This window comes from Telmatherina bonti, assembly GCF_933228915.1.
Source record: "Telmatherina bonti genome assembly, chromosome: 23".
Classification (NCBI taxonomy): Eukaryota; Metazoa; Chordata; class Actinopteri; order Atheriniformes; family Telmatherinidae; genus Telmatherina; species Telmatherina bonti.
Window position 1 is genome coordinate 4,221,943 of NC_136632.1, and position 21,508 is coordinate 4,243,450.

Genomic DNA, 21,508 nt, shown 5'->3' on the forward strand with positions numbered 1-21,508 from the left:
GCCGACGTGGGTCTAAAGCGGCCGACGTGGGTCTAAAGCGGCCGACGTGGGTCTAAAGCGGCCGACGTGGGTCTAAAGCGGCCAACGTGGGTCTAAAGCGGCCGACGTGGGTCTAAAGCGGCCGACGTGACGTCTAAAGCCGACGTGGGTCTAAAGCGGCCGACGTGGGTCTAAGGCGGCCGACGTGACGTCTAAAGCCGCCGACGTGGGTCTAAAGCGGCCGACGTGGGTCTAAAGCGGCCGACGTGGGTCTAAAGCGGCCGACGTGGGTCTAAAGCGGCCGACGTGGGTCTAAGGCGGCCGACGTGACGTCTAAAGCCGCCGACGTGGGTCTAAAGCGGCCGACGTGGGTCTAAAGCGGCCGACGTGGGTCTAAAGCGGCCGACGTGGGTCTAAAGCGGCCGACGTGGGTCTAAGGCGGCCGACGTGACGTCTAAAGCCGCCGACGTGGGTCTAAAGCGGCCGACGTGGGTCTAAAGCGGCCGACGTGACGTCTAAAGCGGCCGACGTGACGTCTAAAGCGGCCGACGTGAGTCTAAAGCGGCCGACGTGGGTCTAAAGCGGCCGACGTGGGTCTAAAGCGGCCGACGTGACGTCTAAAGCGGCCGACGTGAGTCTAAAGCGGCCGACGTGGGTCTAAAGCGGCCGACGTGACGTCTAAAGCGGCCGACGTGGGTCTAAAGCGGCCGACGTGACGTCTAAAGCGGCCGACGTGAGTCTAAAGCGGCCGACGTGGGTCTAAAGCGGCCGACGTGGGTCTAAAGCGGCCGACGTGGGTCTAAAGCGGCCGACGTGAAGTCTAAAGCGGCCGACGTGAGTCTAAAGCGGCCGACGTGGGTCTAAAGCGGCCGACGTGGGTCTAAAGCGGCCGACGTGGGTCTAAAGCGGCCGACGTGGGTCTAAAGCGGCCGACGTGGGTCTAAAGCGGCCGACGTGGGTCTAAAGCGGCCGACGTGACGTCTAAAGCCGACGTGGGTCTAAAGCGGCCGACGTGGGTCTAAAGCGGCCGACGTGGGTCTAAAGCGGCCGACGTGGGTCTAAAGCGGCCGACGTGGGTCTAAAGCGGCCGACGTGGGTCTAAAGCGGCCGACGTGACGTCTAAAGCCGACGTGGGTCTAAAGCGGCCGACGTGGGTCTAAGGCGGCCGACGTGACGTCTAAAGCCGCCGACGTGGGTCTAAAGCGGCCGACGTGGGTCTAAAGCGGCCGACGTGGGTCTAAAGCGGCCGACGTGGGTCTAAAGCGGCCGACGTGGGTCTAAGGCGGCCGACGTGACGTCTAAAGCCGCCGACGTGGGTCTAAAGCGGCCGACGTGGGTCTAAAGCGGCCGACGTGGGTCTAAAGCGGCCGACGTGGGTCTAAAGCGGCCGACGTGGGTCTAAGGCGGCCGACGTGACGTCTAAAGCCGCCGACGTGGGTCTAAAGCGGCCGACGTGGGTCTAAAGCGGCCGACGTGACGTCTAAAGCGGCCGACGTGACGTCTAAAGCGGCCGACGTGAGTCTAAAGCGGCCGACGTGGGTCTAAAGCGGCCGACGTGGGTCTAAAGCGGCCGACGTGACGTCTAAAGCGGCCGACGTGAGTCTAAAGCGGCCGACGTGGGTCTAAAGCGGCCGACGTGACGTCTAAAGCGGCCGACGTGGGTCTAAAGCGGCCGACGTGACGTCTAAAGCGGCCGACGTGAGTCTAAAGCGGCCGACGTGGGTCTAAAGCGGCCGACGTGGGTCTAAAGCGGCCGACGTGGGTCTAAAGCGGCCGACGTGAAGTCTAAAGCGGCCGACGTGAGTCTAAAGCGGCCGACGTGGGTCTAAAGCGGCCGACGTGGGTCTAAAGCGGCCGACGCGGGTCTAAAGCGGCCGACGTGGGTCTAAAGCGGCCGACGTGGGTCTAAAGCGGCCGACGTGGGTCTAAAGCGGCCGACGTGACGTCTAAAGCCGACGTGGGTCTAAAGCGGCCGACGTGGGTCTAAAGCGGCCGACGTGGGTCTAAAGTGGCCGACGTGGGTCTAAAGCGGCCGACGTGACGTCTAAAGCGGCCGACGTGGGTCTAAAGCGGCCGACGTGGGTCTAAAGCGGCCGACGTGACGTCTAAAGCGGCCGACGTGACGTCTAAAGCGGCCGACGTGACGTCTAAAGCCGACGTGGGTCTAAAGCGGCCGACGTGACGTCTAAAGCGGCCGACGTGACGTCTAAAGCCGACGTGGGTCTAAAGCGGCCGACGTGGGTCTAAAGCGGCCGACGTGACGTCTAAAGCGGCCGACGTGGGTCTAAAGCGGCCGACGTGGGTCTAAAGCGGCCGACGTGACGTCTAAAGCGGCCGACGTGACGTCTAAAGCCGACGTGGGTCTAAAGCGGCCGACGTGGGTCTAAAGCGGCCGACGTGACGTCTAAAGCGGCCGACGTGGGTCTAAAGCGGCCGACGTGGGTCTAAAGCGGCCGACGTGGGTCTAAAGCGGCCGACGTGGGTCTAAAGCGGCCGACGTGGGTCTAAAGCGGCCGACGTGACGTCTAAAGCGGCCGACGTGACGTCTAAAGCCGACGTGGGTCTAAAGCGGCCGACGTGACGTCTAAAGCGGCCGACGTGGGTCTAAAGCGGCCGACGTGGGTCTAAAGCGGCCGACGTGACGTCTAAAGCCGACGTGGGTCTAAAGCGGCCGACGTGGGTCTAAAGCGGCCGACGTGGGTCTAAAGCGGCCGACGTGGGTCTAAAGCGGCCGACGTGACGTCTAAAGCCGACGTGGGTCTAAAGCGGCCGACGTGGGTCTAAAGCGGCCGACGTGGGTCTAAAGCGGCCGACGTGACGTCTAAAGCCGCCGACGTGGGTCTAAAGCCGACGTGGGTCTAAAGCGGCCGACGTGGGTCTAAGGCGGCCGACGTGACGTCTAAAGCGGCCGACGTGGGTCTAAAGCGGCCGACGTGGGTCTAAAGCGGCCGACGTGGGTCTAAAGCGGCCGACGTGACGTCTAAAGCCGACGTGGGTCTAAAGCGGCCGACGTGGGTCTAAAGCGGCCGACGTGGGTCTAAAGCGGCCGACGTGGGTCTAAAGCGGCCGACGTGACGTCTAAAGCCGACGTGGGTCTAAAGCGGCCGACGTGGGTCTAAAGCGGCCGACGTGGGTCTAAAGCGGCCGACGTGACGTCTAAAGCCGCCGACGTGGGTCTAAAGCCGACGTGGGTCTAAAGCGGCCGACGTGGGTCTAAGGCGGCCGACGTGACGTCTAAAGCGGCCGACGTGGGTCTAAAGCGGCCGACGTGGGTCTAAAGCGGCCGACGTGGGTCTAAAGCGGCCGACGTGGGTCTAAAGCGGCCGACGTGGGTCTAAAGCGGCCGACGTGGGTCTAAAGCGGCCGACGTGACGTCTAAAGCCGACGTGGGTCTAAAGCGGCCGACGCGGGTCTAAAGCGGCCGACGCGGGTCTAAAGCGGCCGACGCGGGTCTAAAGCGGCCGACGCGGGTCTAAAGCGGCCGACGTGGGTCTAAAGCGGCCGACGTGGGTCTAAAGCGGCCGACGTGGGTCTAAAGCGGCCGACGTGGGTCTAAAGCGGCCGACGTGGGTCTAAAGCGGCCGACGTGGGTCTAAAGCGGCCGACGTGGGTCTAAAGCGGCCGACGTGACGTGCCAGTCCGACTCAACTGCTTGCTGTGTGTTTACACATCCTCCATGCAATCAGCTGAATCCCTGGCTTCAGGTATTTTTCGTTAATCAAGGCCACGTCTCAGCAGGTGCTGCCACATTCTTCCTGTTTGTGTACGGATTTCATCCACAAGACGTGGCTTCGTGTAAACAGCCTCAGACGGTTCAGACCCAAAACAACAGCAGCGTGCTGCTGCGTTCCAGCCAAACCATGTGGAACGCCACTCCCTGCTTCACCCAGCAGAGAAGCCAGGCTGACACCAAGACCTTCTCCCAACAGCAGTTCTCATGACAGAGAGATTTTCTTTCCAGAGAAATAAAAACAGGATTTTTCAGAGATCATTTCAAGCGGCAGCGAACTGCAACGCTGCCTCAAAAGACTTTAATTCACCCACAAGTTCTGGTTTCTGATCAGATGTGAGACCAGAAAACCGTCCAGAAGGGAGAGAAAAAGTTGTTTCTCTGTTTTTTATTTGCATTTAAACAAACAAAATTATTTATTTTCAGTTCTTAATGATCCATTCAGCACAGCGGTGTCCCGATTTGGGCCTCGAGGGCCACAATCCTGCAGGTTTTCCATGTTTCCCTGCTCCAACACACCTCAAACCAAACAGTCATTGTGCAGAATAGGCTGCAGGATGCATTCATTGTGATTCAGGTGTGTTGGAGCAGGGATACATGGAAAACCTGCCGGACAGCGGTCCTTGAGGACAGACTTTGGACCTCCTGATTTAGCAGGTTAGAACAACCAATCACTGCTTCTAATGGCTGAGCAGCTTTGTCTAGTCTCCACTGGTATTTCTGACCATTTATCGTTTACAACGAGCTCCAAGTCCTCCAGGCGGGAAGGCCTCCAGGTCATTATGCTAATATCTAGCTTCCTCTGCAGATCCGTAGGAGGGAAAACGATGACCTATTGTTATTTATTCCAACTTGTAAATGACTCCTGCAGCCTAAAACCTGCTGCTGGAGGTGAGACCATCCTCCGGACACATTCTGTGATCAACCAGAGAAGATCCTTCTGGTGGAGCGAGCGGTGCCTGGACGAGGAGGCAGGAGGAGGAAAGTTGGAGGCCAGAAGCAGACAGGCAGTCAGTTGACCTCCAACCAGAGCGTCTGATGTCTGCTCCTGCAGTCACCTGATGAAGTGGCCGAGAAAAGCCACTTCAGCGTGTCACAGGTCAGATGTGAGATATTTTCATGTTGCTTGTGGAAATAAATTCATTCATCTAAAACTCTGACTGTTTCCACGTCCTCTGGAACTAAAGCAATCATCCTCCTCATCATCCTCATCAGCAGTAGGAGGTCTTCATCGCTGGTCCTATGCAGAAGTTACAACACAGGACTCCTGTCTGGTTATGATTTGGACATTTTGTCCTGAATTCAGAGCATGTGTCTTACTGGGAAGCTCGCTGGTACGATGCAGCTGGCTGCTGCTGCCAGCGAGCTTCTCTCCACACTGAAACCGCCTCACTGGGCTGAAATTCACTGATGTGAATCCCAAAAAACCTTTTCACATGAACACTGATTAAACACTAAGAACTGGTTCTGTCGTCTCAGTTAGAAAGGTAGCCGTGGCGACGCAGGTAGCCAATCAGGAGTGAATGATTAACGGGAACAACGTGAAGCGTTTATTAATTTAATCCATCATGATTATCATCATTATGACCCAGAATTAGAGCTGCAACTATGGAGTACTGTTGGAATCGGGTACTCCGTCGATTATTTCTACGAGTAATCGAGTACTCTTAACGATTATATTTTTTTAAAATTATAATTTGTAAAACAAATCCTAGAAACTCAACCAAAGTAAATCTATAAATGTGTATTTGTGAAGCTGCAGCATGTGTTGTTAGTACACATAATGCACGAGGCAAGTGTTTTAAAATATGATACTTTGGTGCAGCGGACGTGTTTGTGCACGCGCTCAATGTGTGGAGAAACTATTCTCAACCGGTTGCAAATTTCTGCCTTTTAAAAGTTTAAAAAGAAGAATTCACGTAGTAAGAAGGACTGACTTGTAAACATATCTAAGAACGAGCTGATGTCTTGGTGGACGACGCGTCTGTTAAAAGTGCGTCTGTTTAATCCGGAATAAAAGTTTGCTGCAGGAACAGAGGCTCTGTCACACGCTGCCTAAAACATGCGCTTTGACTCTGCGTGTGTGCAGGAGAGACGGATGAGGGATGGACTACAAGACAGTTACAGTGAAACAAATGGTAACAATAAATACTGACATTATAAGCTGTCCCCACATCTTCCAGGTGGTACTTGGACCCTCCATGTATGAAACAGTGAATTCTAACTTGAATCCAAGTCCCGATTCTGGCATGATTTCTCCTAAATCCCTGTATTTTTCTCAGCTAAAAACTTCTTTGCTTTAGTCATTGTCATGCTGAAACGTCCACGGCAGACTGCATCCCCAAACCACTATACTCCCACCGCCATGCCTGGCAGTGATCTGCAGCGTTGTTGCCTTCAGACACATCAACGTGGCCAAACAATGACAATAACGTTTTCATCTGAACAGCTGATGGGACCAAAAACAGAAACACTAGAACAACAGAAGTGTCTTCATCATCATGTCCAGGTGAAAATAGAGGTCTCTTAGCAACATGGTAGTCATGGTGATGAAGATGTGATAAATAATGGTGGATTTACCATCTAGAGTCTCTGAATAAACACTACATGTTGTGTCTGGATTGTAAACCTCCTGGACGGATAGAAACGCTGGAAAACCTCCGTAGACCAGCTGGAGGGTCACATGACCGTCACAGAGTTACAGACTAGCATCCTGAGTCACTGATGATGATGATGATGATGATGATACGAGCCATTGTGCTCAGAGACGCCAGAGATCTAGAGGATTTTTTTTATAGCTAATGTTATGCTGATCATTTAGATCGATACACGTTGTCCATCACAACCATTTACACACAGCAACACACACCTGCTGGCCAGTAACAACCAGTTACCTTGGGACTGATTTACTGCATGCATGTCGTCTAAACCAGCGGTCCCCAACCACCGGGCCTCGGACCGGTACCAGTCCGTGGATCATTTTGTACTGGGCTGCAGAGAATGAATAATTATATATATATATATATATATATATATATATATATATATATGTTTTTGCTTCCAGGTGTCATATTTTAAAAGACAACCACCTCTGCCTTTGCCTAACTTCCGCGCTTGACTCTTTGGCGCGTATCTATCCTGCATCAGCATGCCAGCCAGCCCTTGCAAAATGAGTCAGAAACAGAGTGCACCAGAGAGTTTCTGTGGAAAAGGTAAACAAGACAACGATGCGACAGCAGAAGGGTCAAAAAGAAAGCTGCATTTAAAAGAAAATACCAAGATTCCCACCTGAGTTGATTCACATTCCCCACACCCACTCGGACAGACTCGCTAATGAAGCCATGAAACCGTCAAAACTTCGCCGCCATATGGAGACAAAACACCCAGCATTGAAAGAAAAGCCCTTAGAATATTTTGAAAGAAAAAAACGGGAGCATAAAGGACAGAAACCGGTACTTAAAACAAAACCAAGACTTCGGAGTAGACTGGATATAAGGAATACAGTTCGAGTGTCTCCCATCACCCCCAGATGGGACGTCTACCTGCAGGCAAACAGGCCCACTCATTCTACATCTTGGTGAGTTGATTTTATAGTGGAATAGTTCATGAATGTGCCTAAAATAAAGTGTAATTGTTGCATTCAGATTACATACTACATGTGATGATTCAGGTTTTTGTCACTGGAACCTTCGCGCCCCAGGGGTTGGGGACCCCTGCTCTAAACTTTAAACTGCAGTGAAAGGATGAACTTATTTTCTTTTTCAATCTGATTTTTACATTCTTTATGTCATGATTTAGTAAATCCCAATTAAAACTGAGAAAATTATGACTTTTTGTATGATGTCAGACTGAACAAAACGATCTCGAGGCAGATTTATACCACAGGCGGACCCCCCCGTTTCAAATCACAGTAAAAGTGATTGTGCCAGTAATTACCACTGATGTTTCACATCATATAATTTACCCAGTTTAGTCAGACAGTGACCAGTAAACCTGAAGTCCAGCAGACTTTATGGAAAACCCTCTTTTTTAGAATTAAAATGACCTCTGGTACCATCTAGACTGGAGAGAAAACATGACAACTTTTCTTCTAAATGAATGCAAACATGATGAAAAACCTCATTTTATCAAGCTATGGTAAAGCAATGAGAAATACTGATATTATGGCTTTTAATTAGATTAACGAGGATTTCAAAGTAAAAGTCTCAACATAACACAAACATCTCACACAGTTAAAATACTTTTCCTTCCCAGATGTCATGGCTGGAGATCATCATACGTCTCCCAGCTAATTTCCTTCACAGGGTTTGAGGACTGATTCTGTAATTAGTCAGGATTAGTTATCCACTGTCTTTACTGACCACATTTATCCTGTTTACACATTTTAAAGTTAGATGCAAGACTTACAAAAAGAAACATAAAAAAAAACATTTAAAAAAAGTGGATAAAAGAGGATTAAGCAGGTTACATGGTGACACTGTGAGGGTGTCAGGATTGGGTATAAAAAGAACCGTTCTGCAGCTCTGTGTACTTTCAGGCAGTTTAAGTTGACCTTTTAAATAAAAAAACCTTGAAAAAACACTTCCCCCCCCCCAGTTTTAGTTTCCTAAAGCAAAATTAAAGATACAATGAGGATCGTTCTCTCTTTTCCAGTTTGTGTCCAGAACAAAAGCAGAAAGGAAAACAAGGTCATAGGACCCAGAAGTAGGGCTGGGACGAGATGCTTTTAATCTCTATTTGATTTCCCGTCGACCAAACTCAGTAAAACCCAAGCGTGTTGAGCTCCATCAAAGCTGGTCTATAAACAAGATGTACACTCTGACATATATCCTTGACAGCCACTAGTGTGACTCTGTGGTGACATAGCAAGCAGTGCTGGGTGATTAATCGCTTTAATCCATTAAACCGAATTTGCTGTTTATGAGGATTTATTTTAATGAAAACAGATGTTTTTTTTGGCTGCCAGCACCTTTTGGGCTTCCGTAGATCATTGTGACATCAGCGCACCCCCCCACCCCACCTCTGGTTTCCCAAGAGCTTGTTCCCAAAACTGCTAAACTTTATTAACTATTTTTATTATTATGAAATTGTTTTGGTTATTTATTGTCAAAATACTCTAAAAGGAAAAACTATTTTTCTTCCAAGAGGAGGCACTTTTATTTATTAATATTAGTTTTTTCATGTTAGAATAAAGTAACACAAGGAAAGTGAGGCGTATTCTTAAACGTTCTGAAAACCTAAAAACGAGCTCACAGTGGAAAAGCTGGAAATGTAAACGCGTTTGTTTTATTCTTTACAGTGGCAGCCATCTCTTTCTACAAGCTTGTTTAGTTAAACTTTAAATTCAGGTAAACTCTGAGGCTGACTACAATAAAAGCATTCTTTCAAAAAGTATTATTTTTACGTTTGTAGTTTATTATTTTTTACACGTGTGGGGTCGATTATTTACGGAAATCAGATTCGATTTTTAAAAAATGAAGGATTTTATTTTTAGGCCATATCGCCCAGCAGGATGCCAGTAAACTAAACATCACCCGTTGACTGGTCATTTCATGTTTTAGATGAACAGAATATTTACACAAGTTCAGGTCTTAATCTTTATTTTTCTCTTGAAACATCAGGTCCTCCCCCGGGTTATAGAAGATCTGAGACTGTAATCCTGTTTTTGTCTCTTCCAGCAGAGAAACACCTGATGGCTGAAACGCACATCAGACTTTAATCCCTCGGAGTCTGGAAGAAGACGCTTCATAGGTTTAACATTCATTTAAATGTTTAACATTTAACATTCGTTCAACATTTAACCTGTTTCCTTTTAACTAATAAATCCTGAAAATTTCATCCTTCTTTCAGAAATACTGCATTTCATTCTATGAATATTTAAACTGAGATTTACAGGAAATGTTTGTATTTGTCTCGAACCTCCAACGACAGAAAAGCCACGCCTGTATAGAGGAGCCACTGAAGAGACGCGTGCTCCCATCGAAGGGCTTTTTCCCCAGGAGGTGCATGAGTGTGTCCTGTTAGAAATGCTGGAGATTCACTGTTGAGCAGGTTAAACATTGTGTTCCTGTTGCAGAACAATGAGCAGCAGTAAATATCCCTCCTGACCTTCTCTGTCAACGTGCTGCTTAGACAGTAAATATTTTATAATACTGAATGTTTTCTGAACACAGGGAATGAAATCTTTGGTGTCTGCACCACCGTGATGCAGCAGAGCAGGCAGATTTCACGTCTTCCTTTTCCTTTCCAGGCTCGATTTGTGAGTGATGATGAAACACTGAGACACTTTTTTGTGACTGACTGCAGTTTTTCCCAGAAACCGGTCTCCTTGCTGCGCCCTCCTGGCGTCTCCCGGTGCAACAGTGCCTCTGTTTGGCCGAACTCATGCAACTGTCTGCCTGACAGGCACAAACATGCTGGAAAACTCCATCTTCCTCAGTGTTTTCACAGCTTACCATTAGGTTCCCAGTGGCTGGGTCGGCTGCCATGGCCTCATTCTGGAACGTATTGGCCTGGACCAGCTCCTCTTCCTCCCTTCTGTCTTTATCCCTGACATCGTCATCGTCCAGCTCATCCAGGCTCTGACGGCAGGTAAAAAGAGAATAATTTGGTCAGTGAGGTGGAAACTGATCGGTGGGACTGGCAGCTGGTAAGCGGTAACTCTGATCTTTGTCTCCACCACTGACACGTCATCAAACGGCGATTCCTGTGGATTCTTTCTGGAACAAACACGAATTGGATCAGTGACCTGTAACAGATTTCCTGCCGTCAGAGCGCTGCATCAGCTGATGTGTGCATAATTAGACCCACATTGATATCATTAAATCTTTCTAAATTTAATTTAATCATTAGAATTAATTTTGTGATTAAATTTCCATCGTCTGGGAAGATGGAAAAATATGAACTTACAATAAATCTCTTTCAATAAACATATTTCAGATGTTGAAACAGACATTTTTATCATTTTAGACAAAATATGAACTGATTTTGACTTTGAATTTAATCTCTAAAATAGTCAAAAGATATAAAAAGATTCAGAGATTTGGGAGGAGTCTCTGTATGCACAGGACAAGACTAAAGGTCAAAATGAATGCTGGTGACCTTTCACATTAAAAGCAGACATGATTCTCTATAACTGGAATAACAAAAGCCCAGAATGTGGTGTAAACCTTTACTTAAAGGAACAGGATTGTTCAACCTGTTGAGCAATCATAGCGAGGTTTCAGTATGAGGCAGGAAATAAACATCATCCCAGCAGCAGCAACAGCTGATTACATCTTAGTAATTCTGGTAAATATATAAAAGACTTATTTAAAGATGAAGGACAGAACTTTTGCACCAATGGCTGATCCAGCCTCCGTCTTCATCCTACCTGCACTGGGATCCCTCTAGTCTTATTGACTCGTCTTATCCCTTGTTCTCTCTCTTTCTTCTCCTCTCTTCCTACGATAAAGTCTTCTTACATTTCTTTGCTGAATCAGCCACAGACGTTCCTGAAACAGCCAGAGTGTGTATTTTGGCTTGCTAGCTTGTGACGCGGTGTGGGAAGCTAAACTCTGCAGCAACTCTGTTGCTTTCTGGAATAAAGAGTAGTATGGTTCCGGTTCTCATCCCCGGGACGCTACAGAAACGTTCATATTAACCGTCACTGTCTGCAAACGAGTCAGGAACACACAGAGTTACGTAATGCACCTTTAAAAGCCAAGCAAGACATGATTCATAAGTCTGGAGCTACAACTTGACTTAAATCACAATGACTTGTTTAAATAATAACTTTAAATCCCAGATTTTAACGTGAAGAACGTTTTCATGACCTTGTTTTAGATCTGAGGCTAGCATCAAGTCGGCTCTTCACACCGCCGCTCCGCTTCAGGTCTGAGGAGACGAACAGCTCAACGTCTCGTCTGGCCTGATCATTTCCCCACACGCTAAACGTTTACGGAGACGACGGGTCTGAACCGGTTCAGGACCGACTACGACTCCAAACTGCTGCAGTTTTGCTAAAGAAGCAGGTAAACACCACAAAGATAAGCTCTCCCTCCACCCTGAAAAAGATGACAAGATACCAGCAACGATTTAGACTGTAGGCTCAACGCGAGGGTTTTTCAAGCTTTTTTGAGCCAAGGCACCATTTTTTCTTGTAAAGTCATTTTTATTAACATTTTCAACAGTGGAACAGAGGCAGTTCAGTACAACAAATGACACCCAGTTTTCTATAGAACCGAACCCCCCCCCCCCCCCCCCCCCCTCCACCCAACCAACACATTACAGATCTACATTTTTAGTGTCATGGAGAAGAGCCAACATGGGAGGATTAAATAGTATACTAGTCAGACAGCATTAAGAAGCCTCATCTATTCCTTTTAACCAGGTGTGAACAGTAGGCGAACTAGCATGGTTAATTCTAGCTGAAGATAATTCCAGGTGCAAAATATCCAACCGGGTGTACAACAGATGTTTTACTGAGAGGTCATGGGGAGGCAGCCACCTCTGGACTATTCACTTTGTAGCTGCAGCCATGCAAGCCAACCACAATTTACGCTGCTGCTTGATTGGGAATCTTGAATTGTCCAAGATAAGAAGCAATGCAGGCGCCCTTTTTTTTTTTTACTGAAAAATCACAAGGCACACCTCAAAACAAAATGTTTTTTTTTTTTTTTTTTTTTAAAAAGTCCATATAATTAATATGAAGTCCATCTCATCAAATCCTCTTGAATAGAAACCAGATAAACACAAGAAGGAATTTTATTATCCTTCACTGGGACCTGTTTGGATGAACACAGAGAGGCTTTTTAGACCAATTAGGTGAAATTGGTCATTTCTCAGGGCACACAGTGGTCAAAAACCCTGATCTGAGACATGGTCGCTGACGTTCAGGACTCCCTGAGGAGCTGCAGCTCGGATACTCCAGCAACACCAGATGGACTCTGGTATGGCAGCAGGAAAACAGGCTTTCACCTCCTGGGGACAGTCGGAGGGGATTTTCACCAGAGGAATGTTTCAATAAACGCCGTGTGTAAACACACAGAGCAAACATCCCGCAGTGTGCAGACGGGAGTTAGCTTTACGTATTCAGCCAGAGATGTTGGTCAGAAATCCTTCATGCCACATGATCTGCATGTTAAAGTGCACGTACGGCCTCAGCGTAACCTCAGCGTGGAAGTCAGAGGGTTCGTCTGCGAGCAGCGCTGAAGACACACTTCATAAACATGTGGATGAGGGGTCAAACTCCCAGCGGGGCACAATGCAAAGCGGCCATCCCTGCTTCAGGGTGAACAAAGCCCTGCCGAGCCTGCTGGGTAAAAATAGCCTCACGCCGTAACAAGGAATGCAGTCATTTGCAAGGCTTTTCCTGCCAAACGGTTTATCAGTTGTCCTTGGGGAAAATGCCAGCTCCTTCTCTTTCTGACTCCCACATGCAATAAACACTGGCTCATTTACGAGGCCGGCCTCAGAATCTCCTCTTCTTGCACCGGACTGCACTTCGCAGCTACTTCTTCACTTTAAAATCTTTCAAACTTCCTGTCACTTAAACATCACGAGATGTGGGAAACCAGAGGTTCTGGGGGAACCAAAAACAAATACCTTAACCAGAAGTCTGACTGTGTCAACACTGGGTGAACAGGGCAGTGACTAACCGCTCTGCTATGCAAACACTTCCCTGAAATGTGGAAACGGGGATCTAAGAGTTTGTTTTGGATTAAAGTGGAGCCCGTTTTGTTCTCTCGGATTCCAAATTGCTTTGCATTTTTATCTGCTCCAAATAAAGGGAAAGGGGTCCGTTTGCTTCCAAATAAGGAATGTTTCTGCTCCCGACTTCATCAGAAACATGCAGATTTTCTGGCTGCTTTCTTGCAAGCAGTGAAGGATGGATGTGCCATGCTTTCACTCTCACTTCAGCTGCGCATGTGCTCCAAATAAACAAAAGCATCCATTTGTTTCAAGCAGAATCAAAGTCTTTGCATAACGTTGGTAAGGCAAATCAGAGTATTATTTATATGTTTTGATTGTTTTATTCAACTAAAGTACGCCATCTGCTTTATATCTAATGTCCTGCATGATGATTTTGCAGCAGGGTGAAAGTTAAATCATGTTAAGTGCAGACATGTTGCTTTTTATTCCCCAAAAAAGGTCATTTTAGCTTCCTGCTCTAACAGCACATCATGCTGCCCAGCTGTGACTAATTACTGCACCATGGAAGTACTTGTTATACAATACCAGAGCCCCCAGACAAATTCCTGCATGTCAAATGATGTAATTATTGATCCTGGGCTGTTATATAACATCATGAAGATTTGTAAGTAAAATGTATCCAAAAGCCGACTCCCACCACGACTTAAAAACATTTAATCCTGCGACGACGACCACTAGCAAGTAGAAGAGATTAAAAAGTCACTTCCTGTTTACAGTGGGTCCAAGTGTCAGGGCCTCACAAGAGAGTTTACGTTAGCAAAACACCGCTGCAGCTCCAATACCCACGCCTGTCACTCCACACATGAAAAATGAAAGGCTCTACATCTGGAGCAGAGCTTCACGGTCTGCTGGAAAGTCTGTTGTGGTTGGAAAGTCGCTCTTAGGGGAGGAAAATGATAACTCATCTATGCTGAAGCTCCATCTTTGACTGCAAAGAATGCATCGAGTCTGCAGACGGTTTGCTTGGAGCCTGGAGAAGTAACGCTGCATGGTGGTGTAAAACTCTGAGTGCATCTCTTTACGTTTACTCAGGTCCACTCATTCAGCCGCTGTTAGCTCGAGCTGGTTTCCAGTACAGTTCATCCCAAATAAAAGCAAAAATTGTAATTTCGACAAATATCTGCATAACTGTCTTCTACGTCGAGCACAGATGGGCCTTTGTGTTGAATCAAACATGCATTTCATGTACAGTAGTTACATGTTTGGTGAGGGTGGGACTTGTTTCCAATATTCAGGCCGATAGTACCCTGAAGAATCCGTCTGCACCGTCTGAAGCCCGACCTATCTGAACAGCTCTGCTGTGAGCCATCTTACTGAGTGCAGAGCATAGCAGGAGCTGTTGAGCTCTGAGGAGGTCTGCGGTTTTGGACTCCTACCTCCCATTTATCCAGAGCAGCAGGAGACGATGCAAACAGTCTCTTGCAAACGTGCACAAGATCACCAAGACTTTGTCCAAGTGCAACTGAAGCTCCTGCAGCTTCATGTCGAACGGGTAGTGAACGAGTCTGGAAACCTGGAAACACCATAGACTGTATATAAAAGATGGGCGGAGCCTCTGTGACGTCACCCGTAGGTTTCTGAAGAGCTGAACTGAAGCTCGGTGGGCGGTTCCTACCATCACCATCTTGGCAGAGGCATGCGTGTCGTCTCGCCTGGAAAATACAAATATGGGCAAAGAGGTGGAGCTGAGAGGGGGGCTGTGAGCGTCATGGTGGATGATTGACATCGAGTGAACTCCGAGCTTTCTGTAGCTAAGAGCTAACCGAGCTAACCCGGAGATAACAGGAGCTAACCAGCTAACGGAGGTAAGCGGGCTAAAGCTAAGTCACGTTGTTAACCAGCTAAAAACCGCAGTTGTTCTACGTTCTTCTGACTTGAAGCGGGAGATCGGGTACCTGTCAATCAAAAGGACACGCCCCTAATTATGCCGAACTTCCGAGTTTAAATAACTTTTAAACTGGCGAGTTAGAAAAAACTTCACTCCCCTCACAGTTGTCATGAAGGTAAACCTGACCTATTAAACCTAAAATGGATTTTTGAACCAGGCTGTAAACATGTTTATTCTTGCTGTAAACATGTTTATTCCTGCTGTAAACATGTTTATTTCTGCTGTAAACATGTTTATTCTTGCTGTAAACATGTTTATTTCTGCTGTGAAGTTGGTCTTTTTAACATGGGAGTCTATGGGGATTTGCTCGGTTTTGCAGCCCCTAGTGGATGAAGGGGGAACTGCAGTTTTATGCACTTCTGCATTGGCTTACTTTTTACCCACCAGAGGTTGATGCTTGGTAAACACACAGATCTGGTTCCCATCGACGCAGATGGAGGTTCTTCCCTGCTCTGCTGAGCCCGGCTGGCCTGCCCTCGGGCTTCTGGGTCGGCCCATCCAGAGGAAGCTGGAAGAGGCTGCGATGCTGTGGGTCAGCATCGCAGCCAGAGACCCCTGTTGCGTTAGGGAACTCATTTTAAGGCCTAGTTTACTGCTGATTAAAATCCTGCAGTTCCATCTCACAGCTAGGAATCCGAAGGACTGTAGGTGATAGACGGAACATTTTAGAGAAAGCAGCCTGAGGCTTCGAGGCCAGACTCATCTCCGTCCCACAAAACCAATCATCACACCTCCTGCGGGGGCTTCGATGACCCGAATGAAACAACAAAGCGCCGGATTTATGCTGGTTTTGTTCGAGTCTCCAACAGGTGCCAAATGATGCTGCATTTTAAAGGATTAAAATCTATTTTGCTTTAAAGCAGCCATGATCCACTCACACCTTTTTTAATCTGTCAGAAACAGCTTCACTCTTCCTCGGCGTTGGCGTGGCTCCGCTGCCGACCTTGGCAGTTGTTCGTGTCACATTAATCAGCCGGCAGCTCCTGGGTGGATGTCCTCACTCTGATCTCTGCCATACCTGTGCACGGCGCTGCTCGGGTCATCTGAGATGACTGGCAGGCTTGATTAAAACAGAGTGGGCATCAGCCAGCGAGTTTCTCTTCTCTCTAATGGATCATCTTAATGAAGTCACCGTGCCGTGGCAAGTGATGGGTGATTAATTCCAACAGGTCATTAAGTCCTCTGTACGAGTCTACTGGATGCAGGCCTTTGTGGGAATGGTGATAAATCTGAGGACCGAGTGGCAGAGGGACAAAACAGCAATCATGGATCATTTGTTAACATTAAATCTTTATTTTACTAATATTTAAAGTAAAAATTAGCAATCAAAAACAAATGAGGTCTTTTCCTGTTTTATTTGTGCAACATCTGAAGGTTTTCTTGAATAGGGGATTTGGGTTTAATGTTGGCAAAAAGCTGCAGCAGCGGTTAAAACAGACGTCATGGTAGCTTTTGGTGGAGACTTGAACCCATTTTGAGACGGAACATCTTCTTTAACCACTGATTTTTTCTGGATGTTTATAATAGTGGGGTATTAAACAGCTGAGTTGGAGTTTGGATGGTCTTGATTTGCAACATGTGGGTCACAAAAGCCTGGTGAATATTTGCATTACTTCCAACCAGCAACCTCCAGCAGATAAAAGTGGAGCCTACACAGAAGTGCATAAAACTGCAGTTCCCCCTTCATCCACTAGGGGCTGCAAAACAGAGCAAATCCCCACAGACTAAAAAGACTAAAAAGACCAACTTCACAACAGAAATAAACATGTTTACAGCAGAAATAAACATGTTTACAGCAGAAATAAACATGTTTACAGCAGATATAAACATGTTGACTCTTCCGTTTAGAAGTAATTTCATCTTGAAATTTAACATATAATTAGGAACGTATTGTTTTGATTGACAGGTACCTGATATCCTGCTTCAGGACGACAGAGTGCAGAACAACCGCGGTTTTTGTGTAACTTAGCTTTAGCCCGCTTACCTCTGTTACCTGGTTAGCTCCTGTTAGCTCCGGGTTAGCTCTTAGCTACCGGCAGGTCAGAGTTTATTAGACGTCAACCATCCACAATGACGCACACAGCTCCCCTCTCAGCTCCACCTCTTTGCCCATAATTGTATTTTCCGGGCGAGACGACACGCATGCCCCTGCCAAGATGGTGATGGTAGGAACCGCCCACCAAGCTTCAGTTCAGATCTTCAGAAACCTATGGGTTATGTCACATAGGCTCCGCCCATTTCTTTATATACAGTCTATGATATTCACACATTGAATAAATAAGGATGTAAAAATAATTAATAGTTATTCTTTTACCTGCTTTGACGTTCGTGTCACTGAGCTCCTGCCTGCAATGCATTGTGATCTATCAACCCATCTACTGACCATCTATTCTCACTAGTCAGTCAAAAAAAAAAAAAAAGAAAAAAAAAGAAGAAAAAAAAGAAAAGAAACCTACGGGTGACGTCACGGAGGCTCCGCCCATCTTATATACAGTCTATGATTACATGTCATGTCTCAGTAAAACCCCCAGCACCAGCTCCTATGACGTCCTCTACTGGTTGATTTCATGCTTGTGTTGTTCTCACTCTCACATAAGTCGCTTTGGATAAAAGCATCTGTGAAATGACTGCAGAATAGAATAGAATAGAATAGAATAGAATAGAATAGAATAGAATAGAATAGAATAGAATAAGACATTGTGGGTAAATGTGTTTTTTCTTCGTGCGTGTGATGTTTGTGAAGGAGGTCATTATGAGGTGTGTGTTTCTACATTACCATGTTATTTCCTTGCTTTATTTTGAAATGCAGAAACTGTTGTTTCTGTTGCTGCTGCATTAAAAGTCCTTTATGAATAAAGTTTGATTTGATGGAAATGGACTCATGTTTTACAAAAACAATTATCAAATATATCTAAAATATTTCAGAAAAACTGGCATTGTTATATAAACATCTGGGAATCAAAATTAAATACAATTGATATCCAATCAGGCTGTGGTGAACTGGAACCAGTAATGGTTTCCAGTGGAAACGGGGTTATGGCGTCTTGCTAAGAGGTCGCACGTGTGAGAGCTCGCAGCAAAATCCTTTAAACTTTATCCTAAACTTTTGACCAACTTTCATATTGCAACATATTTTCAGTGCATATCTTCTCGTGCACATCATGAAACCTAGAAGCTCAAAATCTAGTCAACAAACGGCGAGAACTCAACCAGACAAGGAAGCGAATGCAGCCTCGGCTAATGCTAGCGTCGCAGCACAGCCACCGCAACTTCATTCTGATGGAGCTGAAACTCAAGGGACAACAACAAATAGTGAAATCCTCCAAGCCATTTGCTCGTTACGAGCTGACATGGAAAAGCATTCCGCGGACACACTGGAAGCTATCAGAAGTGTCAAGGGGGATATACAGACACATTCGCGAAGACTTAATGAGGCGGAGGAGCGATTATCACAAGCAGAGGATGATGTCACTTCTCTCCGAGGAAAAGTTAAACAACTTGAGCAGACAGTGATGTCCCTATGTGATAAAATCACTAACTACGAGGACCGGAGCAGACGCTCGAACCTCCGTCTGGTGGGGCTACCGGAGAAAACCGAAGGAAGAGATATGTGTGGATTTCTGGAGAAGTGGCTCCCAGGGGCGCTCGGTAACTGTTTTACCTCGCCGCCAGTCATCGAAAGAGCGCATAGGATTGGGCCACTTAACCCTGGAGTTACAACGCCAAGGGTAGTGATTATAAAGTTCCTGAACTACCGGGACCGAGAGGCGGCCATGAGCGCGGCCAGGAAAATGAAGGAGATTTTCTACGATAGTCACCGGCTCAGTATTTTTCCCGACCTGTCGCCTGAAACCCGCCGTATGCAGCGACGCTACGATGGAATGAAAGCCAAGCTTCGCACTCTTAACATCCGCTATGGTATGCTTTACCCGGCCCTGCTGGTCATCACCCACAACGGCAGGCGCATTGTGTTTAAGTCTTATGAAGAGGCTGACGACTACGTTAAGAAAATGGGATCTCATCCAGATCCTGGAAACGAGGAGGACTGAAATACGGACTACTCAAGATCCACAAGATCCACTGATCTTCACTGGGGAGCAAAAGCCATGATGTTCTGATGGACAAATTAGTAAGTGACTGACTAATGTTATAAAACTTTAAATATTTGGTTTCATTCGTTAAAGCATTGGAGATATTTTCAATATATATACTTTTTAGTTTTGGTTAAGATACTGTTAAGAGCGAGCACGCGAGTATTATGTGCACTCAGTTTTACGTTACCCACAGTGTGGATGAAACGTTTTATTTAACCCAAGTTCTTAGATTGAATAGGTTCATGGGCACATTTCGTTTGGGGAAATGTGCGGTTTTTTATTTTGGGAGCTTCACTCAAGGTATTTTCTTCTTGATGTTTCTACAAAATTTGAATGTGATAATGATATGTTAGAAAAGTTAGGGTATGTCTGGTAACTCTATTATAAAAGTATCCTCCTGGAATGTGCGAGGCCTGAATAAAATTGTTAAAATCAAACAAGTATTGGGCAGAATTAAAAAAGATGAAAACCACAGTGTGCTTCTTACAAGAAACACACTTACTTGACAAAGATCTGAATCGTATAAGGTCGAGATGGCCTGGACAAGTCGTCTTCTCTAATTATACTTCGCATTCTAGAGGGGTCATGATACTAATTCACAAATTACTCCCTTTTATTTTAAGAGAGAAATACCTGGATCCATCTGGGAGATTTATTATACTTAATGGCACTATAATTTCTACTTTAGTTAATTTGGTCTGTCTGTATGCCCCTAATGGGGATGACCCTGTTTTTTTTACCAACATTTTTTCTTAACTATGGCTTCTTACAATGGGCAGTACATAATTGGGGGTGATTTTAACTGTGTGATTAATCCTGCAGTTGATAGATCAAATAGCTCTGATACCTCCCACCAGCAAACTAGAAAAACTATTGGGAAATTTATGAAAGACCTTAACTTGGTGGAGATTTGGAGACAACTCCACCCTGATAAGGCAGAGTTTTCATGCTTTTCCAGCACCTACAAAACATACTCGCGCATAGATTTCTTTTTGGTCTCCTCCAGCTTAACATCTATGGTTCAGGACTGTTCTTATGAATCTATACTTCTTTCTGACCATGCCCCGATTAATTTATCCATTAAACTTCCAAATTGTTTCTCAAACCCACCCTCATTTAGATTCCAAGCAAAATGGTTAAAATCTATTGAATTTGCAGAATTTACTGAAGGGAAAATAACAGATTATTTTTCTTTCAATACAAACCAAACCAGCGCATCAATAAATTGGGAGGCTTTTAAGGCCTATTTAAGAGGAGAAATAATAAGTTATACCAGAAGCAAATCTAAATTGCACTTAAATAAATTAAAGGACATTGACAAACAAATAAAATGTTTACAGGACCAGTTATATCACAGTGATGATACAGAAAAATATAAAAAACTCCTCTTATTAAAGGCAGAATATAATGAACTCAGCACCTACAAAATTGCTACTAATTTGTTATGGCTGAAACAATCATACTATGATCAGGGTGAGAAGGCAGGAAAACTCCTGGCCTGGAGACTCAAAACAATACAAACAAATAGAGCCATAAATTCAGTTACACTTGACAGTGGAGAGAATGTTGTAGACCCAATAGAAATTAACAATGCTTTTGCAAAATACTATGAAAACTTATACAAATCCCAATATCCCGAAAGCGATAATGCACAGACGCAGTTCCTGGATCAACTCCAATTCCCAGCCCTATCTGAGGAGACCAAAAATAAACTTGATAAAAAACTAAGTATTGAGGAACTTAAAGAGGCACTTTCCCATATGAACAGTGGCAAAGCCCCCGGCCCTGACGGCTTACCAATAGAAATTTATAAAAAATTCTCAGATAAATTATTACCCCACCTGCTTGAAATGTTTAATGAGTCCTATGAGAGAGGCATCCTACCACCATCTTTGCAAATGGCAGCCATTTCTGTTCTTCTAAAACCAGGCAAAAATCCAACAGAAATGGGTTCATATCGCCCCATATCACTCATGTCCTGTGACACCAAAATATTGTGTAAGGCCTTGGCTAGAAGGATTGAATCACATTTACCAAAAATAATCTCCAATGATCAAAACGGATTTATTCTTGGACGCCAAGGTTTTCATAATATTAGACGACTTTTGAATATATTATACGAAA

At 45.9% G+C, this 21,508-nt stretch overlaps 1 protein-coding gene across 1 annotated transcript in view; it reads right to left on the bottom strand.

Annotated features, from left to right (window-relative positions):
* The window catches only part of pawr (PRKC, apoptosis, WT1, regulator), a 114,249-nt gene that overhangs the window by 40,921 nt on the left and 51,820 nt on the right, over positions 1-21,508 (bottom strand). Inside the window, exon 3 of the mRNA XM_079263363.1 lies at positions 10,165-10,290. Coding sequence (XP_079119489.1) covers positions 10,165-10,290 — 126 coding nt within the window. The remainder of the gene's footprint in view (positions 1-10,164; positions 10,291-21,508) is intronic.